At 46.7% G+C, this 21,669-nt stretch overlaps 2 protein-coding genes across 2 annotated transcripts; both read left to right on the top strand.

Moving 5' to 3' along the window:
• Nucleotides 1-7,003: 7,003 nt before the first annotated feature.
• On the top strand, nucleotides 7,004-9,256 carry LOC130126235 (actin, alpha cardiac muscle 1). Its single transcript, XM_056295655.1, has 6 exons — nucleotides 7,004-7,140; nucleotides 7,289-7,613; nucleotides 7,907-8,068; nucleotides 8,213-8,404; nucleotides 8,751-8,932; nucleotides 9,080-9,256. Exons 1-6 carry the CDS (start codon nucleotides 7,012-7,014, stop codon nucleotides 9,221-9,223), a joined length of 1,134 nt encoding a protein of 377 aa, XP_056151630.1. The 5' UTR covers nucleotides 7,004-7,011; the 3' UTR covers nucleotides 9,224-9,256.
• A 1,898-nt stretch (nucleotides 9,257-11,154) lies between these two features.
• Nucleotides 11,155-12,862, top strand: LOC130126737 (gap junction delta-2 protein). Its single transcript, XM_056296354.1, has 2 exons — nucleotides 11,155-11,225; nucleotides 12,019-12,862. The coding sequence occupies exons 1-2, from the start codon at nucleotides 11,155-11,157 to the stop codon at nucleotides 12,860-12,862; spliced, it is 915 nt and encodes a 304-aa protein (XP_056152329.1).
• The last annotated feature ends 8,807 nt before the right edge of the window (nucleotides 12,863-21,669 follow it).

Raw genomic sequence — 21,669 nt, forward strand, 5'->3', positions numbered from 1 at the left:
AAACAATTTGCCAATTTCAACTCTGTTCTCTTTTTCCTCCCAAAAGTCCTGCCAGAGGATGCAATGAGCTTGACTCGAGTAGGCCAGGCCTGCAAGCTGAGAGAGAGAGAGAGGGATGGAGTGAGAGAGAGAGCGAGCGAGCGAGGGGTGGTGGTGAATTTTTCATTTAGTTTTGAGATTGGATATGGAAACAGCCTGCTCCTACAGGCTGAAAGGAGACCTGGGAGGCTCAGGGAGAGGATATGTAGGGCTCCTCATCTAATTAACCACATACTGCTTTGCAATTTCCCCCTCATATACAAACACACACAGCAACACAAATACATTATGGTAGGGACACTGTTGTATGGCTAACCAAGGGGATGTAAAAGTCAATGTGAACCGCCCCTCAAAGAGAGTCGCTCTCATGAATAGTGTTCATACAGTGAAAAGCTTGGTGTTAAATATTCTGTGTGTGTGTGTGTGTGTGTGTGTGTGTGTGTGTGTGTGTGTGTGTGTGTGTGTGTTCCTTCCCAAAGGACCTTTAACTTGGCATTTCCTTGCTCCGATCAAGCAGGATATGGGCAAGCCATCCCCCCTCCTCCTCTCCCCCACCTGCTCTCCTCCTCCTCTTCCTCCTCTGGCCTGGACATCAGACTTACTGGGCATGCACAGTTCATTCCTTGTATACTGCTCAAAAAAATAAAGGGAACACCTAAAAACACAATATAGACCTCGATGAATGAAATATTTCAGCTGAAAATCTTTATTTATTAGACAGAGGAATGTGTTTAGAGCAAAATAACCTAAGAATGATCAATGGAAATCAAAATCATTAGCCCATTAAGGTCTGGATACAGAATCATACTCAAAATCAAAGTGGAAAATGAGAACATAGGCTGATCCAACTTCTGTGGAAATTCTTCAAGACGATTCAAAATGAGGCTCAGTAGTGTGTGTGGCCTCCACGTGCCTGTATGCACTCCCTACAACGTCTGGGCATGCTCCTGATGAGACGACGGATGGTCTCCTGAGGGATCTCCTCCCAGACCTGAATCAGGGCATCGGTCAACTCCTGGACAGTCTGTGGTGCGACATCGCGTTGGCGGATGGTACGAGACATGATGTCCCAGAGGTGCTCGATTGGATTCAGGTCTGGGGAACGTGCAGGCAGGGCCATAGCATCAATGCCCTCGACATACAGGAACTGCTGACACACTCTGGCCACATGAGGACGAGCATTGTCATGCATGAGCAGGAACCCAGGGCCCACTGCACCAGCATATGGTCTGACAATGGGTCTGAGGATCTCATCCCGGTACCTAATGGCAGTCATGGTACCTCTGGCTAGCATGTAGAGGTCTGTGCGGCCCTCCAAGGATATGCCTCCCCAGATCATCACTGACCCACCGCCAAACCGGTCATGCTGGAGGATGTTGCGGGCAGCAGAACGTTCTCCACAGCGTCTCCAGACTCTCTCACGTCTGTCACATGTGTTCAGTGTGAACCTGCTCTCATCTGTGAAGAGCACAGGGCACCAATGGCGAATCTGCCAACCAAGATGTTCTCTGGCAAAGGTCAATCGGGCTGCACGGTGTTGGGCTGTGAGCACAGGCCCCAATTGTGGACGTCGGGCCCTCATACCATCCTCATGCATTCTGTTTCTCACTGTTTGAGCAGAAACCTGCACATTAGTGGCCTGTTGAAGGTCGTTTTGTTGGGCTCCGGCAGTGCTCCTCCTGTTCCTCCTTGCACAAAGGACCAGATAGCGGTCCTGCTGTGGGGTTGTTGTCCTCCTGCGGCCCCCTCCACGTCTCCTGGTGTACTGGCCTGTCTCCTGGTACCTCCTCCATGCTCTGGACACTGTGCTGGGAGACACATCAAATCTTCTTGCCACAGCACGCATTGATGTGCCATCCTGGATGAGCTGCACTACCTGAGCAACTTCTGTAGGTTGCAGATACCGCCTCATGCCACCTCTAGTGGTGAGGGCACTAGCAAAATGAAAAACTAACCAAAGATCGGCCAGAAAAGATGAGGACAGGCAAATGGTCTGTGGCCACCACCTGCAAATCCATTCCTTTTATAGGGGTTGTCTTGCAAATTGTCTAATTTCCACCAGGTGGAAATTAGACAATTTACCAACAGGTGAAATTGATTCACAAATCAGTGTTGCTTCCTAACTGGACAGGTTGATATCTCAAAAGTGTGATTGACTTGGAGCTACATTGCATTGCTTATGTGTTCCCTTTATTTTTTTGAGCAGTGTATATTAGTCCATGCAGACCATTAAGTCACTCAGCAGTGCAGTGTGTGCAGTTATTGGCTGTCTGTCATACTACAGGAAAGTACAGGTGATAATTTAGAATGATATTTTGCTGTTTACTCAGATGTGATGATGGTATTTTGACAGGCGCTAACCCTTTGTTATGCACTTTAGTATAGATATGTAGGTATCACTTCTATAACTATATGCGTTCAAATCAGTTCTTTCCTCTTAACAAATAATGTTTTATTTTCTAAATGTGTAATTTACGAAAATATTCAACCATCAGTTTCCCGAACTTGCGACCTGAGCGACTCCATTGTGCCAAAAGTATCTCTATATTACAAAATACAAGTACAGAGTATTTTCTGTGTGCCTTATTGGTACAGACAGCTATGCAAACACATCACAAAAAAAAAGAAAGAAAAATTAAATTCAGAAGCATGCATTTTTTTTTTTGTGCAGTGTACGTGTTAGTTAGATCCTGTCAGGATCATCAGCGATGGCGTTGTAACAAGATTCTGCAGTATCACTTCAGAGCTCCTAACTATATGCACCCCATGGGTATTTGCAGCGACTTAAATATAAGCCTGCTGCTTGCCACTCACTATTCAGCATATGAGCCAGACAATGCACACACACATCTCACCGAGCAGACTGGTTCATGTCTACGTTCTTTTAAGTCAAGTCAATTTCTGTTTGTATATCCCAATAACACAAATTACACATTTGCCTTAGTTGGCCTAACAGCAACACAACATCCTGTCCTTAGACCCTCGCATCGGATAAGGAACAACTCCCCCCCAAAAAAACCCTTTAACAGGGAGAAAAAACAGGGAGAAACCTCAGGGAGAGCAACAGAGGAGGGAGCTCTCTCTCTCAACATGGACAGCGTGCAATGAATGTTGTGTTTACACAATCTACACAATGCAACACTGAAAGAGGATAACAGAATTATAATGGAATTATAAGATATATGAAGAATATGATGAGGAGGATGCCAAGCGGTGTCCAGGTGGCGACCACAGTCGCCATGGAGACCTGGCATGAGGACGATGTTGTGCCCTTTAAATGAACCCTGCAGCTCACCACACACAGGCTCCATGTTGCAAAGGACGTTGGGCCTCATTCATCAATCGCTCGTACGTACGCACAGATTTGTTCTTACACACCCATGGAATTTTTTTTAGCTCTCCAGTTTGTCTGACAGGAAGAAGCAAAGCCTGATGGGTATTTGTAATTCCTTCCCCCCTAACATCTGTTGTCTACCTCTTGTAATGAGCAACCACCCAGGCTTGCAAAGACATCAGTGTTAGCCATCCATCCATCCATCCATCCATCCATCCATCCATCCATTATCCAAGCCGCTTATCCCAACTAGGGTCGCGGGATGCTGGAGCCTATCCCAGCAGTCATTGGGCGGCAGGCGGGGAGACACCCTGGACAAGCTGCCAGGCCATCACAGGGCCCACACACACACACACACACACACACACACACACACACACACACACACACACACACACACACACACACACACACACACACACACCTAGGGACAATTTAGTATGGCCGATTCACCTGACCTACATGTCTTTGGACTGTGGGAGGAAACCGGAGCACCCAGAGGAAACCCACGCAGACACGGGGAGAACATGCAAACTCCACACACAGGACGACCTGGGATGACCCCCAACGTTGGACTACCCCAGGGTTCAAACCCAGGACCTTCTTGCTGTGAGGCAACCGTGCTAACCACCGTGCCACCCCAGTGTTAGCCAATAGGTGTCTAAATTCAGGGTTACCCAGGTTCTACATTGGCCTCTGAGACAAACTTCGGGGCTAAAAAAAATCCCACGGGTGCAGAAGAACAAACATGTATATATACGAACGATTGATGAAAGCGGCCCAGTGTGATTTCAGACAATTTGTGTTGAGCTGGTTTTGATGAACTTTTCTGGGATTTTCCGATGCTATGTGAGGATCATTGATTTATGTACAAAAGCCCTGTCTGCACCAAGCAAACAGCTTTCCCTCAGGGGTCGTTGGTTTTCAACCCTGTTTACGATGTGAAATTCCATTGAAAATCAATTTTGTTTGTTTTGTTTTTCTGGTTTTCTTTTCTTTTTTCTTCTTTTTTTGTTGCATTTGACAGTTCTGCCCTCATTATTTCGTCTCTACTGCTGAATAATGCATGTGACTTCTGTGGAGGTTATGGGATTAGGAGGCAAAGTATTCCAGTCATTTATCCTTTTTCATTAAAGACTACGGAAAACCACGTCTATTGTGTGAAATAAAACTCAGTACTGGATCAAATGACTGGCTAATTTAGATTCTTTTTATTTTATTTTATTTATTTATTTGTTTGTTTGTTTATTTTGCAGTGCATTAGCATCCCCAGGCATACAAGTTATACTGGAGCAGTTTCTGCATGTGTTTACTAGGCGCTGCCGTGAGCCTAGCACCCACACGGCTGTAAATAACTTCTTGTTTTGAGGTTGTGGACCTCTCTTGAGATAAAACATTGGACAGTCTGGTGACCCTGTGTCATATATCCGAAGCCCTTGGACCGACACGCCATTCCTATCTATGTTGATATCAGCCAAAACACACACGGGAAGAAGGATGTCGCCTAATTCAATGACTTCATGATGTTATTGCGGCGCAAACCCAAACAGAGGATGCATAATAACATGTTGAGTATTATTTGAGCGCTGGAGCGAGAGGCTGCGGAAAGCAGGCCATGGCCTGCTAGTCATGACATAAGACCAAAACAAAGAGTCCCGGGGTGAAGGGTCATGGCTCGGGGTCGGCTGACAGCAGGGTATGATTCATGGCTTGCCGTGCCCTTTTTGTCTTGTCCTCCTTGTGGTGGGACCATCGACTGCCCCCAGCCAATGTTATTTAACAGCCCGCAGAGCTTGCTCTTTCTCTGCTTCATGTCAACTGGCAATGTCATCTCTAATGTCTTGTTCCTCCCTCGTTTGGTAGAGGAAAAAAGAAAGAATATGGCACGTGTCACAACAACAGATAAGCTGTTTGTTTTTCCATTGTTTCGCAAAGGTCATGCATACATTGGCTTTTGTTTATCTGCAAGGGTCTCTTGCGTAAATCGACACATTAACGAGTCATATGCTAAGTGTTGGGCTGCCTATTTTCTGATCTATTTTCAAATTTTGCACACAGGACATTTATGGATGGGATATCTGTTTTACATCCAACTGTTCCTGTTAAAGGGCAATGAAACTAAAATGTATATAAATGCAAATCAAGGCAGAACGATAGAAATGCCAGTTTTGAAAGATGCATCAGGGTCCTGCAGAAACGTCATTTTGCAGGTTGAGCCTCATCAATAAGCCACGTGCGCTAAAGCAACCCACTGCATCATTGTGGAAAGCTCGTTGATTTTATGCAAACGAGTCGATGCGAATATCCCATAATTAGCCACACTACGGAATAATGCACACAACGTGGTGACGTGAAATGAAACTTCTGTGGCCTTCTTTGTATGGTGCAGCTTCTCCCTCCGACGAACAAAACCGGGATGGGGAATAAGAGTGGAGCAGCTGCTGTGGCCAGCTGTGTGGCACAAGTGGTCTTTCCGTGTGGCACTCCTCTCCAGTCTGAAGAGATAGACCGGACTGAGCAGAGACGAGAGACAGCTGACTTGTTTGTGAGTGGTTTGCAGAAATAATACAAAAAAGAGCAGACGAAATAGCTTTTAATGCTGCTGCAGCTGCAAAAAAGAAAATAAAAAAAAGAAAAGTTGATTCTGTCATTCAGCGGAGTTTGTTCCCGGTAGGATGGGCTGTATGGAGGCTGACTACAGCTCTTTAGACTCACAGGGTCGCGGGGGGGGGGGGGGGGGGGGTAAGCCAGGAGATCTCAGCGTCCACATCTACAAGTGATTTCACTGATTGTTTACCTCAGTCGTGCCCTCCAAACAAATGTCTGGCCTCGTTTGGGGATGAAGGAGCAGCCAAATGTTTGTTTGACACCCCCCCAACCCCACCCCCTCACATCCCCTCTCCTCCCTACATGGGCCGCGGCCATCTGTGCCAGCGCGGGAGTTCCCTCTCCCCGCCACTCCATTAATGGACTCGACGGTGTCAATGGCGCGAGGAGCGACCAAATATGGAGAAGGGGGCGCATTTTGCCCCCCTCTTACCTTGTCCCCCCCTATAAAAAGGGCGAGTCCTGACTGTCCCGCACCCCTGGTTCACACACACACACACACACACACACAAACACACACACACACACACACACACACACACACACTTAACACCCAGCGCCCGGTGCTGATCTGGTGAGTAGAGGCTGACCAAGGAAGAACTGGATCGATGCATTTTAACACGACTGACAAGGAGCCCACCGCAATGCCGCCATCCATTTCCACTAACCACGCGCCATTTCATAACCGGAAACTCGCTCGCCCTCTTCGAGCGCGTACGAACTATCTTTGGTGTTTCTTGTCTAACGCAGTTTGTTTGCCGTGGTGTAACTCTGAATGCCTCGGGATGCTGGGGATCCTAAACTAAGCCAGACCAGGTCGAGTCCCAGAAAATCTAACATCATCCTCATCGCAACATCTCATTTAGGCTATGCATGAAACACCAAACCACACACACAATCATCAACGAAATAACAAACACCGCAGATCATCCGCCGTTTGCGGTTCTCTGGCACTTGACTGGTCTCTATTCCGGCTCTGTTTCTCTGTCCGTGCCTATGTTCATGCATGTGCGCGTTTCAGAGCTGACGCCATGTGCGACGACGAAGAGACCACCGCCCTGGTGTGCGATAACGGCTCCGGGCTGGTCAAGGCTGGATTCGCCGGAGATGACGCACCGCGGGCCGTCTTCCCTTCCATCGTGGGTCGCCCCCGTCACCAGGTAAGTTTGACTTCGCGATTACACTCCTAAAAGTGAACCAGTTCAATTTTTTTCTTCTTCTATTCTTGAAATAGGGCCAGTTCCTCTCAACTGGTGAGCGCTGGTAGTTTTGGCTGTGATTTAGAGATGGTCTTGTGTGTGTCATCAGGGCGTCATGGTTGGCATGGGCCAGAAAGACTCATACGTGGGCGACGAGGCCCAGAGCAAGAGGGGCATCCTGACGCTGAAGTATCCCATCGAGCACGGCATCATCACCAACTGGGATGACATGGAGAAGATCTGGCACCACACCTTCTACAACGAGTTGCGTGTGGCCCCTGAGGAGCACCCCACCCTGTTGACGGAGGCCCCTCTCAACCCGAAGGCCAACAGAGAGAAGATGACCCAGATTATGTTCGAGACTTTTAACGTACCCGCCATGTATGTCGCCATTCAGGCCGTGCTGTCCTTGTACGCTTCTGGGCGTACCACAGGTAAGTGTGTGTGTGGGGGGGTGGGGGGTCGTATGTGTGTGTGTGTGTGTGTGTGTGTGTGTGTGTGTGTGAGTGGGTGAGTGAGTGACCGAGTGAGTGAGTGGGTGAATGAGTGACCAAGTGAGCGAGTGAGTGAGTGAGTGAGAGACAGACAGACAGACACACCGACAGACAGAGCGTACGGGCATCACTTTTGGTCACGGATGCGAGTTTGTGTTTGACAGAGAACGATGTGTGTCGGGGGAATGGGTGAACAGTTGGTAGCAGGTTAACATGGCTGTCTCCACCTTCAGGTATTGTGCTGGACTCTGGTGACGGTGTGACCCATAACGTGCCCATCTATGAGGGTTACGCTCTGCCCCACGCCATCATGCGTCTGGACTTGGCCGGCCGCGACCTCACAGACTACCTCATGAAGATTCTGACTGAGCGTGGATACTCTTTCGTCACAACTGGTACCACATGCAACCCAAACCAAGCGAGACACAAAACAACAAATTAGTTTTTTTTTACGCAGACACACGTTTGAATTTATTTTGCCCACACTGTCTACACACAATGGCAGACATAATAACGACAAACCAATCTGATCCCGGCAGCTGAGCGTGAGATCGTGCGTGACATAAAGGAGAAGCTCTGCTACGTGGCTCTGGACTTTGAGAATGAGATGGCCACCGCCGCGTCCTCCTCTTCCCTGGAAAAGAGCTACGAGTTGCCCGACGGCCAGGTCATCACCATCGGCAATGAGCGTTTCCGCTGCCCCGAGACCCTCTTCCAGCCTTCATTCATCGGTGCGTAAAGACGAGCACGGTCCAAGAAATGTTTGGTTGATTTTGCAGAGCAATCTCAGCACTACAGAAACTGCTGCCCAGCTGACATCATAAGCATGCGTGAGAGGCAGTCAGTTATTCAAACGGGCGGCTTGCTTGCATGGTTTAAACGGCTGCAGCGTTGCGAGGTTGACGGTTTGCTCCGCATGGCGCAGCTGTTGGTGGGGAGCTGTCCATTTCAGCACCTGTTCAGGCTCTCCGCAAGCGCGGCCCACCTGTTCTATCGGCTAACGAAGACGTGAGCTGCGCTCCCTGGTGTGTTGATGAAGCAGACTGAAGCCTCGCTTTGTAATCTTTCTTTTGACAGGCATGGAGTCCGCTGGCATTCACGAAACCACGTATAACAGCATCATGAAATGCGACATTGACATCCGTAAGGATCTGTATGCCAACAACGTGCTGTCCGGTGGTACCACCATGTACCCTGGTATCGCTGACCGCATGCAGAAGGAGATCACCGCCCTGGCCCCCAGCACCATGAAGATCAAGGTAAACTGGACCCCCATGCCACTTCATTTTACTGGTCCATTTGTGTTGTGTTTCAACCGTGGCTGATTTGTTTAACAACTCGGGTGCGCTTGTCCACCCAAAACGCGTGTGCTCTGAAATAAACAAACCTCCTTCCTTCCTGTTCAGATCATCGCCCCCCCAGAGAGGAAGTACTCCGTTTGGATTGGCGGCTCCATCCTCGCCTCTCTGTCCACCTTCCAGCAGATGTGGATCAGTAAGCAGGAGTACGACGAGGCAGGGCCCTCCATCGTCCATAGGAAGTGCTTCTAATCGCCACACTGCCCCTCCACCCCCCAACACCACCACCCTCACCAACCCAAACTTTTTGGCTCACGGCTGCACGAGCAGCAATTCATGTTCTCAGTGTTTATTTACGCTCACGCGCAATTTATATGTGGATATGTATAGCTTTATAAATAAACGAGACCCGGGATTTGCAACTGTGCCCCTGTGTCTTTCTTAAGGTCAGAATAGGATTCATGTGGTGGTTATAACCGTTCAGACTGCTTTAAGCTTGAGGCGACGATTGATGGAATTACAAACATCTCTCTCGCTCTCTCTCTCTTTCCCCCAAGGGAGCGAGCCCTCTGACATCTATCACGTGACGGTTTGGTAAAGGTTAAAAAAGATTGGAATTAGAAAAGATTAGGTCTACAGTGAGAGGAGAGGCTAAGCCACCGTATGAGAAATTACCCTCGCATACTTTCATTGAGTGAAACTACCGAGGCGTGTCACGTGAGCAGTAATCCCGGTCCCCCAGCACGGGTAGACGCCATATACTACACGACATAGTATACTCACCAACTATTGTCGAAGTCAGTAGTAATTTGCAAATGAGCATGTATTATGTATACAACACGATCTGTATTTACTTTTTATATTTCATTCCTCCGGTGACATTTCGTTTCGTTTTTTGTTTTTTTTTTTGCAGCATGCATTCTGATCTCACCCCCCCCCCTAAGAGTAGTCTTATTACAAATCCAATAACTTGCGGTAATAACTTGCACAAGGATGTAGTGCACGTGCACAAACTGCGGCATTTCAAGTGGCTCATATCTCCGGGCAACACACGGGGCGGAGTCAGGCATCTTTTGCTGCTATTTTTAAACCCCCAGGAAGACATGGAGCTAGACAGGCAGACAGGCAGGCAGGTAGGCAGCCTTGTAAAACCATCAGCAACTCGGGTGGTTATTCTATTCAGCCACAGCATCGTCTTGGTGGACACAACAGCCTATAGCTGCACCAGTCCACCAGCGTAGTCTGCCACGTGTGGAGAAAAACCACTAGACAACCGGGTCGAGACGAGTACGCTGTCACCTTTTGTGAACTCATAGAATCACGCTGAAAAGCAACAAGTTAAAAAAAACAAAAATACAAAACAGTGATCATATCCCAATTTCGTTGGAATGAAATACCAGTACGCCACCTTGACCCTTGAGCTCTGCACGGGCGTCTCCACGAGCCTGCCTCCCCGTATCTAGCCATGGATCTACGGCATAACCCCCCCCCCCGGGCGCGCGTAACCGGGGCCCAGCAGCTCCAGAGCCGGCTCCACTCGGTCACTGTGCCATCTATTAAATAAGCGGGCACAAACACCGTCGTGGAGCACCGAGGTTATCCACCCAATCGTTTCATCACAGATTAATGTTACGCCAGCCCGGAGGGCTCTTATGTGTGCCGAATATTGAAAACGAGAGACCCTGGCTGCGCTCCGCCGACCCGTCTACGCGTGACGCGGGGTGGGGGGGGGGTGGAGGGGCGGTGGAAGAGACTACTTAAAGGCGGATTAACGCTGGCAAGACATTAAATCCAACCTCCCTCTATCTACCCAGACGCAGCTCGAAGCCCACCGACCTGATCTGGAGATCGAAAATAGGAGGGGTTACAGTAATCAGCCCCCTTCCCATTCCCATGACAAGGAAAAGTGTGGCCACCTCGTATGAGCGCTGGGCAGACGCGGCACAACGCTCCCTCGCACCCGAGCGGACGGCACAGAGACGCGGACAGAGACGGGGACGGCAGCGGCACCTCGCCATCCATGTTTTGGCCAGATAAGATCGGACTTTGTGGATATTGACGGCGGCATAAGGGAGAAGGGAGACGGAGAGGAACCGGGCGAGGAATAAAGCGCATTTTCGGAGGGATTTGAACCGCACAAAAAAAAAAGCCGTTGCGTCCTCGTCTTCTCCGGATGATCAGAAATGGGGGAATGGACTATACTAGAGAGGCTCCTGGAGGCTGCTGTCCAGCAGCACTCTACTATGATAGGAAGGTAAGATCAGCAACAGCAAAAAAAAGACCCAAAAACCAACAAGTGAAGAAATGCAGCAGCCTCCAGGATCCTCTTTAGCATGGTCCCCAGTCCCCCGTTTCTGTGTTGTGGATTTTTCCCTCCCTCTTGTTTCACAGGTTTTTGTCCTCCAAGAACGAGACAGCAAAGTAATTCACCTTAACTAGCAGCTGTCTTCACAACCTGGGACGGTGCTGCAAAACTAAATCACCCTAAACTGAAATTCATGTATCATTCATTTATCCGCCCATCTATCCATCCATCCATCCGTCCATCCATCCATCCATCCATCTAGTCATCCATCCATCTAGTCATTGTTGTTGGGGTGGCTTGAGTGGCCGTCGTGCACTTATACGGGGGAACAGAGCTGGCGTTATCTTACCCTCCATTTACACATGCACTCAGTCAGATGCTGCCTAGGCAACACAGGTAGCATACCTACCGGTGCATTTGAGAAAACTCATCAACGTCACAAGAAGACACACTTTTTACACATACATGAACACAGTATGTACATAACAAAACAAAAAAAACACAAAAAAACCCCCAAACACATCGTCATAAATCGGCGCTCAAGTAAAAGTAAGGAGCGTCGGGGGTTCAGCCCTGGACAGCTCCCCCCAAAACACGCCAGCTTGAGGCTCCATTAAGCGCATAAGCCACGAAGGCAGCGCATCCACTTGACTCACATCAATATCCGCGAGACATATATCTGCACGCATATTTTTCACGTTGTTTGCTTGTTTGTTTGTTTGTTTGTTTGCTTGCTTTTTAGGATCCTACTAACAGTGGTGGTCATCTTCCGGATTCTTATCGTAGCAATAGTTGGAGAGACTGTCTATGATGACGAGCAAACCATGTTTGTTTGTAACACCTTACAGCCGGGCTGCAACCAGGCATGCTACGATAAGGCATTCCCCATTTCACACATTAGGTACTGGGTTTTTCAAATCATCATGGTTTGCACCCCGAGTCTTTGCTTTATCACATACTCGGTGCACCAGTCGGCCAAGCAGAAGGAGCGCCGCTACTCGACGGTCTACTTGACGCTGGACAAGGATCAAGACTCGATGAAGCGGGACGAGAGCAAAAAGATTAAGAACACCATCGTGAACGGAGTTCTCCAGAACACGGAGAACTCCACCAAGGAGGCCGAGCCGGACTGCTTGGAAGTCAAGGAGATTCCCAACTCGGCCATGAGAACTACTAAGTCCAAAATGAGGCGGCAGGAGGGCATCTCGAGGTTTTACATCATCCAAGTGGTCTTCAGGAACGCGCTGGAGATAGGCTTCCTGGTGGGCCAGTACTTCCTGTACGGGTTCAACGTGCCGTCGGTGTACGAGTGCGACCGCTACCCCTGCATTAAAGACGTCGAGTGCTACGTGTCGAGGCCCACGGAGAAGACGGTGTTTCTGGTCTTCATGTTCGCGGTCAGCGGCTTTTGCGTGGTCCTCAATCTGGCAGAACTCAACCACCTCGGCTGGAGGAAAATCAAAACGGCCGTGCGGGGCGTGCAGGCTCGGCGGAAGTCCATTTACGAGATCAGAAACAAGGACTTGCCAAGGATGAGTGTGCCCAATTTCGGCCGCACTCAATCCAGTGACTCTGCTTATGTGTAACACATGCTATAATAGAAAGTCAGAAATGACATATACGGTACAGTGTACAAAAAAAAGAGAGAGGAGGAAGAAAAAAATCAGAATAACCGTAATGGACATGATGGACAGCTATGCGCACGCGTAATTCGTGTTATGACTTCAAGAGTGGGCAGATTTTGTTGATTTCTTTGTCTGTTAAGGACACGACGGCAAGCGTGAATCACACGTTTGGCTTACTTATTTATTATTGCACTGATGCAACTTTTTAAGTAACGTTTGTACTCTGTGAAGCGCTAAAACGGAGACCATGTCGACGTGTTCCCACATTCACTCTCTGCAGGCTGCTCCGCTGTACTCGGGGAGAGAGAGAGAGAGCGAGAGAGAGAGCGAGAGAGAGAGAGAGAGAGAGAGAGAGAGAGAGAGAGAGAGAGAGAGAGAGAGAGAGAGAGAGAGAGAGAGAGAGAGAGTAAAGGCATATTGCACTAAGAGGTGAACACACTTGAGAGCCAAACCTAATCCAATATGTGCTATTGACGGTGTTATTGGAATATTTCCTCCCCCCCCCAACCCCCACCACCACTTTTTTTTTTGGACACCAACCCAATTCAGGGGACACCATACACAGTGGACGAGGGAAAACGACACCATCCAGATTTATAGTTTCAGAAAAGCATCAGCGTCATTCATGTGTTGTTTTTCTTTTCTTTTCTTTTCGTTGTTGTTGTTGTTGCCTGTGTTGCACCACTGACCTTAAAACATGTGTAACCATTCCGTCGCTTTATCGCTGACTTGCAAAACAGAAAACAGTGTCTGGTGGATTTGCTGCAAACGCTGACGTCTGTGACCTCTTTCGTTTCTAACACACCAAAGCGCCCACTGCTTTCATTTGTCAGACCTGTTTTACTATTGCTTTTTTTGTGTAATCAAGTGCCATACTTGTATATAAACATAATATATATGTATACATATAAATATATAAATATATATATATATAATATTCATCATGAAAGCTGATTCCCTGCTTGGATTATGCTAAGAAGAAGAAAAAGAAAAAATGCCACCGATCTTTTCTTTCTTTTTTTTGATTTAAATGTATATTTGTTGTGGTTTAAATGAAAGAAAAAAAATGATATAGACTTTTCTCTATCTATCTTATTTTGCAAGCGACTGGAAAAAGAAATGACGTGCTAGTCTTTTTTTTTCTTTTTTTTCTATATAAACACGAGAAGATAAAATGTTTCTCCACAAAGCAGACCTGATCAAAACTATCAAACAGCACAAATTGACATTTTTAAAGAACGGGCAACGCGAATCTGCTCTGGTGCTACGGTTTTTTCATAGAGTGGTTTTAAATGTAACCAGAAGAGACCAGAAAAAAACAAAACATCCTTTTTTCTGTCTAAAATAAAAGTGGGATTCATGTACACCAGAAACGTGTGAGGTGCAATGTTTTCTCACATCTCACTTCTCTGCTGCTGATGAAGTTCATCATATATATGAGTTTTGGCTTGGTGCAGTGTGCAGTGAAGATGAAGGCCACACCCTCTCCCTCTTCGTCTCCCACCACAGGACACTGCTTACAATCCAGCTCTCTGCTTGTGTGTGACTGCATTTAAACAGTGAACTTGCCTCCATACAAGTCATGTCAATACTTTATGGTCCATAATAGCACGTGTGGTCCGAAGGGACCCCCTCCTATGATATGCTGATATGCATCACGACAAACTCTGCCCTTGGCCTCGGTGAGCCGTGCACTCGCCTGGTCTCAGTGGTAACTTAAAACACGTTGACTTTGGCCGGTGAGAGAAAACACCCCCGTACACGTCAGCATTGCAAAAGAGCTGATGGCAACTCTGAATACTTTGAGAGTTGCCCCCCTTTCTGGTGCTCTGATGCTCGTTGCTTCTTTCTTCCCTCATTTGAGGTGAGATGCTAGAGAGCAATCCCGGACCGAAGGGAAGGTTATGAAGGTCACCGCCGAGGAAAAAACAAAGGAGAAGGGGTGAAAAAAGGAGAAAGTGCTGATCTGTATGTATGCATGCCTGGACTGGGGAACAGAGGAAGAGGTAGAGGAAGGAAAAGAGAGGTGTTTGAGGCCGACCACTGCAGGTGATCTGCGGCTGTTCGGCTGCACGATGCTTCCTTCGTGTCAGGATGACTCGGCAAAGCCCGGAGAAATCGAAGAGCAGCATCCCCGGCACATCAGTCATCTCCAACTCAGCAGGGATTTGAGACTCTCGCCTTAATTTGGCAACTTCCAACAAAAAACAACAACAGCAACAAAACTTAGTCTGATGCATTGCAGTGCTTTTCTCTCTTCTTCTCTGTCTCGCTCGCTTTTCTCCTTCCTCTCACCTGTCTCCGTCCTTCTTATACAATCGCTCCTCGGTGTAATTTCACATCTCACTCCCTCTTCTTCTCTCAATCGCTTTAATTCCGCACCAGGTAGATTCCTGTACACAACAAATAAATGTACACCTCAGATGTCCTGTAGTGGGGGGGGGGGTATCAAGGTTACACATCATCTGTATGGAGATGAAAAAATTAGGCAAAGGACACAAGTGATAAGCTTCAAAGTGTCCTTCTGTACATCTACTGTAACTTGTTGGTGCACAAAGGCCTCAGTTCACTCTGATGCTTTGCGATGCTTTCCCTGCAAGATCTAACCTGGTTTCGCGTCTCCTTTCAAATGCCAAAATTATTGGGTTATGTATGAATGCAATTATGCATGCTGTGGTGCATTTACATCATGTGAGCGTTAGATAAGTCCACTAAACCTGTGTCCTTTGTGGTTGATATAGTAGCTGGATTACGAGACAGAAGTAGAGCTTTTAGTCGGTGGCATGACGAATGCAGGCGACACTTCCCTTGGTTCAGGTTCACACGTCTAAAATAATGCAGACCCACACAGAGGAAGACGAAAGAGAGGTTAGATAGACTGCAGGATATCCACATGTATCTGCTGCCCCCCCCCCCAGACAGCAGCAGCAGCAGCAGCAGCAGCAGCAGCAGAACAAAGCAAGGCTAAACAGGGCTATTTTCAGTTAACAAGGCCCTTGCTGCAGGAACACCACCAATTTCGTGTGATTACAGGTGAAGGCCGGGGTTTGTAAAGACCTGCGTTTACCTCTAATCTCAGTCATTTGTGTTGAAAAGCTCATCAAGAGAGATGCCCTTATATTAGAGGAGGGATCCTCCTTGTGTACTCTGGCAGATGGTCGGCAGTTTTCTGGTCAACATGAACAACTTTGATATAATCCTATTGTTCATGTTTGAGGAACATTTCTGCCATTAAAACAAATCTTTATATACTGCACAGACATGCCCTGGATCTATTAACAATAGTCCATTAAGAATATATATATATATATATATATATATATATATATATACACTACCGTTCAAAAGTTTGGGATCACCCAAACAATTTCGTGTTTTCCATGAAAAGTCACACTTATTCACCACCATATGTTGTGAAATGAATAGAAAATAGAGTCAAGACATTGACAAGGTTAGAAATAATGATTTGTATTTGAAATAAGATTTTTTTTACATCAAACTTTGCTTTCGTCAAAGAATCCTCCATTTGCAGCAATTACAGCATTGCAGACCTTTGGCATTCTAGCTGTTAATTTGTTGAGGTAATCTGGAGAAATTGCACCCCACGCTTCCAGAAGCAGCTCCCACAAGTTGGATTGGTTGGATGGGCACTTCTTTGAGCAGATTGAGTTTCTGGAGCATCACATTTGTGGGGTCAATTAAACGCTCAAAATGGCCAGAAAAAGAGAACTTTCATCTGAAACTCGACAGTCTATTCTTGTTCTTAGAAATGAAGGCTATTCCATGCGAGAAATTGCTAAGAAATTGAAGATTTCCTACACCGGTGTGTACTACTCCCTTCAGAGGACAGCACAAACAGGCTCTAACAGGTACTATTTAATGAAGATGCCAGTTGGGGACCTGTGAGGCGTCTGTTTCTCAAACTAGAGACTCTAATGTACTTATCTTCTTGCTCAGTTGTGCAACGCGGCCTCCCACTTCTTTTTCTACTCTGGTTAGAGCCTGTTTGTGCTGTCCTCTGAAGGGAGTAGTACACACCGGTGTAGGAAATCTTCAATTTCTTAGCAATTTCTCGCATGAAATAGCCTTCATTTCTAAGAACAAGAATAGACTGTCGAGTTTCAGATGAAAGTTCTCTTTTTCTGGCCATTTTGAGCGTTTAATTGACCCCACAAATGTGATGCTCCAGAAACTCAATCTGCTCAAAGAAGTGCCCATCCAACCATCCAACTTGTGGGAGCTGCTTCTGGAAGCGTGGGGTGCAATTTCTCCAGATTACCTCAACAAATTAACAGCTAGAATGCCAAAGGTCTGCAATGCTGTAATTGCTGCAAATGGAGGATTCTTTGACGAAAGCAAAGTTTGATGTAAAAAAAATCTTATTTCAAATACAAATCATTATTTCTAACCTTGTCAATGTCTTGACTCTATTTTCTATTCATTTCACAACATATGGTGGTGAATAAGTGTGACTTTTCATGGAAAACACAAAATTGTTTGGGTGATCCCAAACTTTTGAACGGTAGTGTATATATGCTGATGTAGAGTATGTGTGCATTTTTTTATAAATAAAACAACTGTATTTTGAATTTAAAGATTTGCTTCAAGTGCAACACTTTAATAACGGAAGATAATGAAACTCGACCAGACCTCATTTTGCTACAACTTACAATCCGTAACACATCAGAAAAAGGGCACTGCATCCCACACTCCATTAAAGACAGATAGACTGCACATGCATGAAGCTATTGAGCGCTGTTATGAGACGAGACGTGTTCAAACCATTATTTAAATGCACTTAATTAAATGGCATGAGGTCACGTGCACGGCTCGCGACCTGCCTTTAATAGATGCATCAATGCCATAATCAAGCGACACTTACAGTGCTGAATAAAGCCTCATATATCAAGACGTGTATTAGGTTGGGGTTGCCATTTACTCATACCCTTAGAGTCTATTTGGAAGAGCCAGGGAAGACAGAGGTTTTCCTCTGTGTGACATCATCTGTGCACATCATCTCAGGCCTGGATGTCTGACATAGGGCTGGTGAGGGGGGAGATGGAGACGTTTATGCACCATGAAATATCATGTTTGCAGTAATGAAGTGTTATTGCCATGATGTAATGTGATGTCATCCAATACCTCTTCCATACACTTCATACACTGTGTGTATCAGATCTTTGGGGTTTAATGAGAGGGATGGCTCTGAGGATGAGATGAGGATAAATTCATCATGCATCATTGGTGGGTGGGGGGGTGGGGGGGTCTAACATAACAATGAAATTGAAAAAAAAGTATGTCCGCTATATGCCATTTGTGCTGCACTGGAGGACAGTTCTTATTAATTCCAGATATGATGTGGACTGATCAGTGGATCTCTAACCTGTATTTACTCTCCACCATGGCAACCATACATCATACTGACATCTCTATCAGATGAAGAAGAGTAGGAAAGGATATTTGAAAAGAGTCCGCAATCATCAGTCATACAAATGCTTATTCTAAGAGAACTCTTATTCTAAGAGATCAGAAGAAAACAGTCTTGTATTTGTCCAACAGTCTCATAATGTCCTTTACAAATTAATATTTTTCCATTTTCCTCCCATTTCTATTTCTGCAAACTAGATTTCCTCATGTTCACTTAATCTTATTTTCTCTAGTTAATTTATATTTTCAATGCAATTTATAATTTTTTGCAGAAATATGGTTTAACACGTTCAGCAGAGCACTAGCAAAAGAGTGCAGAGGAGAAGAAATGCCTATAGATGACAGCTCTTTTCCAAAAGCAATCTCTGTCTCGCCTTCCTTTCCAGTAACATGTGAGAGAAGGATGAAGGAGTCGTCACCTGAGAGTGAACCCCACAATTCTGCTACCCCAACAAGCGTGCCCTCTCGATTTCTCCTCCTTTGACCATCTGAAAGGGGAAGAGCAGCTCTGAGGGCACTCTACTTTAACTCTGTCTATATATTGCACACACTGATGTATGAGAAAGCGAGAGTGACCGGAGGAAAACAGTAAACGCGGGTCTTTTTTGATCCACTCAGCCAGAAGCAATTAAATTAGCCTGGTTACTGCAGCACATATGCATGACACGGCATGGTATAGAGAGATATGGCAGACGTTGAAACAAAACACACTCAACGTTTGCTTGCACGTGGAGGAGGATGCAGTAATGCATTTGCACAGTATGACCGAGTTTCTAACTTGCAGTCTGCCCTGGGAGCGGTGGTGTCCTCCCTGCTTGGGCTGAAGAGTAGTTATCTCTCTCTTCAGCCACACCGGCATCTCCTTGGAGCCGAGTTCTGTCCCACACTGAGGCAGCTCAAATGAGGCCTTAACACCCCTCTTTTCCTACTTTGATCCGGGTTCAGGGTGTATATATGTCCACTAACCATTCACCCATAATGAGAATCGTGCAGTGCAGGGACAAAGTGCACGTGACGGTGCCAGTAGAGTGGGATACGGGTGACTGGGTAGCTTCTGGTGAGGCAGCAGAGGTGAAGATAAGCAGTGACAAACTACGTGACAGCCCCACGGCAGATTAATTTCTGATCCATTTTCTAATGTGACCCCTGGATTAGGAACATTAGTGGATTATGCACAGCTTTGTCGACCCAAGGTCCACAGTGGGACAACCAGATAGGCAGCACCTGTGTGAGGACAAACAGCACCTGAACCTGAAGCTCACACAATCCTTTTTTTTATTTAATTAATTTAGTTCATTTTTTTCAATTCATTTAAGACAGTGACTGTGACCCACTTTATTTTTAGGCAAGTCAGAATAAAATTATTAGAACTTAAAGAAGCAAACCCCGTTAAGATTTTACTCATTTATTCTTGGAGATGCTTGTAATCCCATAAATTCCTCTTACCACGTGTGTGTGTGTGGTGTGTGTGTGTGTGTGTTTCCTCTTCATTGTGAGCCTGCGGATGTGAACGGTGACCTATAGAATGCCAAGGCATAATGCCATGCTGCACCAACTTCACCCAGTGAGGTAGTTTGTCATTGATGCAAAGCAGACAGGGGCAGGCCACACTGCGGTAAAAGCAGCCACTTCCTCTTGGTGCCATCTTTGATTTTCCTCCGGACCTTACTTCCCTTCCGTTCCCAAATGGCTTGTACTACAGACACCCCTCGCTGCATATCCCATCGACCCTGAAATAAATGTTTAAGTTCTGCACCATTGAGCAGCCAATAAAAATCAGTGAGTGGTGGGCAAGACTTAATCAAATGCAGAGGTGTTTCACCTCCGGTGGGACTTGTACTGGTATTGGAGACACAGAGATACAAGGCTCCCCGTGCAAAGCGCAACGGAAGTGGTTTTGCTAGTTTCAGACTGACGCGGTTGTCATTTTCCCGCCCAGCGCCCACATGGTGTAAATAGCACACCCATCTGTGTGCCCATGGGCGTGTTGGTCTTAAAATGGGGGTGTGGTCAGGGCGCCATTGTCGCGCCATTGACCAACGGAAACCTGGACGGAAGTCAATGGCGCGGTATTTTACTGTTATTTTAAGAGCGCATTATTCAGATAGGAAGACGCGCCTCCTTAGGTGGGTGCACGACGCGCATACACGCCGCCTGTTACACACACGGGGTCGCGCGGCAGCGCACAAACGTGCAAAAGATTACAATTAAAGACGTTACGATGTGGAGGATTATCGTTGTGTACATCACGATATTTAAAAATAAATACATGTCAAAAACGGTTATGAAATTTATCAGAATAGGCTTTTACATCATTATACCGATTTCGTCATCATACCGGCCCTTCTGGTGCTGCCAGGAGACGAGGACGCGCTACCTCACCGCTGCCTCCTCCCAACGCCCGCTTCACCTCAGGGGGCTTTGGTGGATCCCTGCTGCTCCCGTAGATGGTCTGCTCGCACGAGCAGATCCGTTCCCTCAGCAGAAAGCCGGTCGCTTCTCCAACTTGCCATTTAAATAGTAGTACGCCAAGGTGCAAGCGCACCTGGCTTTTAAAGCTGACGTTACGCCCAAAACAAACCCACGCTACGATACATTAAGATACTAAATGCAATCCCTTGGCGCCTTTCGCCTGATTTGGCGCCCAGATTATGCGCCGTTTAACGAGCAGAAGTGGATTTGGACACGCCCTAAATGCACTTGCGCCATGCGCTTTAGCACATGCGCTGTAAATGGTTTAAACAGGGCCCACGGAATGGACGCTGAAAGGTAAAGTTGGCAACGGGGGAGAATTTAAGAAATATTCATACACGTACAACTGCACAAATTCAAACACGTGAACCAGACTACAGAATGTGTTATAGCGGCTCGCGTGGACTCAGAGGAGAAAGAAGGTGCACATCTTGGATGATTGTGTTAGCAGAGAAAATCCAAACAAGGTCGCCCTTATAGTTTTCCAACTGAACGAAATCCACCGGTTTTCACAGTAAACAGGGATTCAAAGAGCAGGTAAACAAACAAACCACACAGAGGGGGGGGGAAGAGAGAGAGAGAGAGAAGAGATGAGAGAGAGAGAGAGAGAGAGAGAGAGAGAGAGAGAGAGAGAGAGAGAGAGAGAGAGAGAGAGAGACTGAGACTATGAATACAAACTGAATTCAGCTCTTCCATCAGACTCCCAGGAGAACATATGATTATGTGGACTAGATTCACGAGCTCTGCTGCCGCTTGGTCTACTCATCATCTGGTCTAATTCACCGTGGTTTACCTCTGGACTCTGTTTGAACCAGATAGATTGCTGTCAGCTTAGTCTCAGTGGATTTTCTCTCTCTGTGCTACTGCGC

The sequence above is a fragment of the Lampris incognitus genome, chromosome 16 (genome assembly GCF_029633865.1).
Source record: "Lampris incognitus isolate fLamInc1 chromosome 16, fLamInc1.hap2, whole genome shotgun sequence".
NCBI classification, from domain to species: Eukaryota; Metazoa; Chordata; class Actinopteri; order Lampriformes; family Lampridae; genus Lampris; species Lampris incognitus.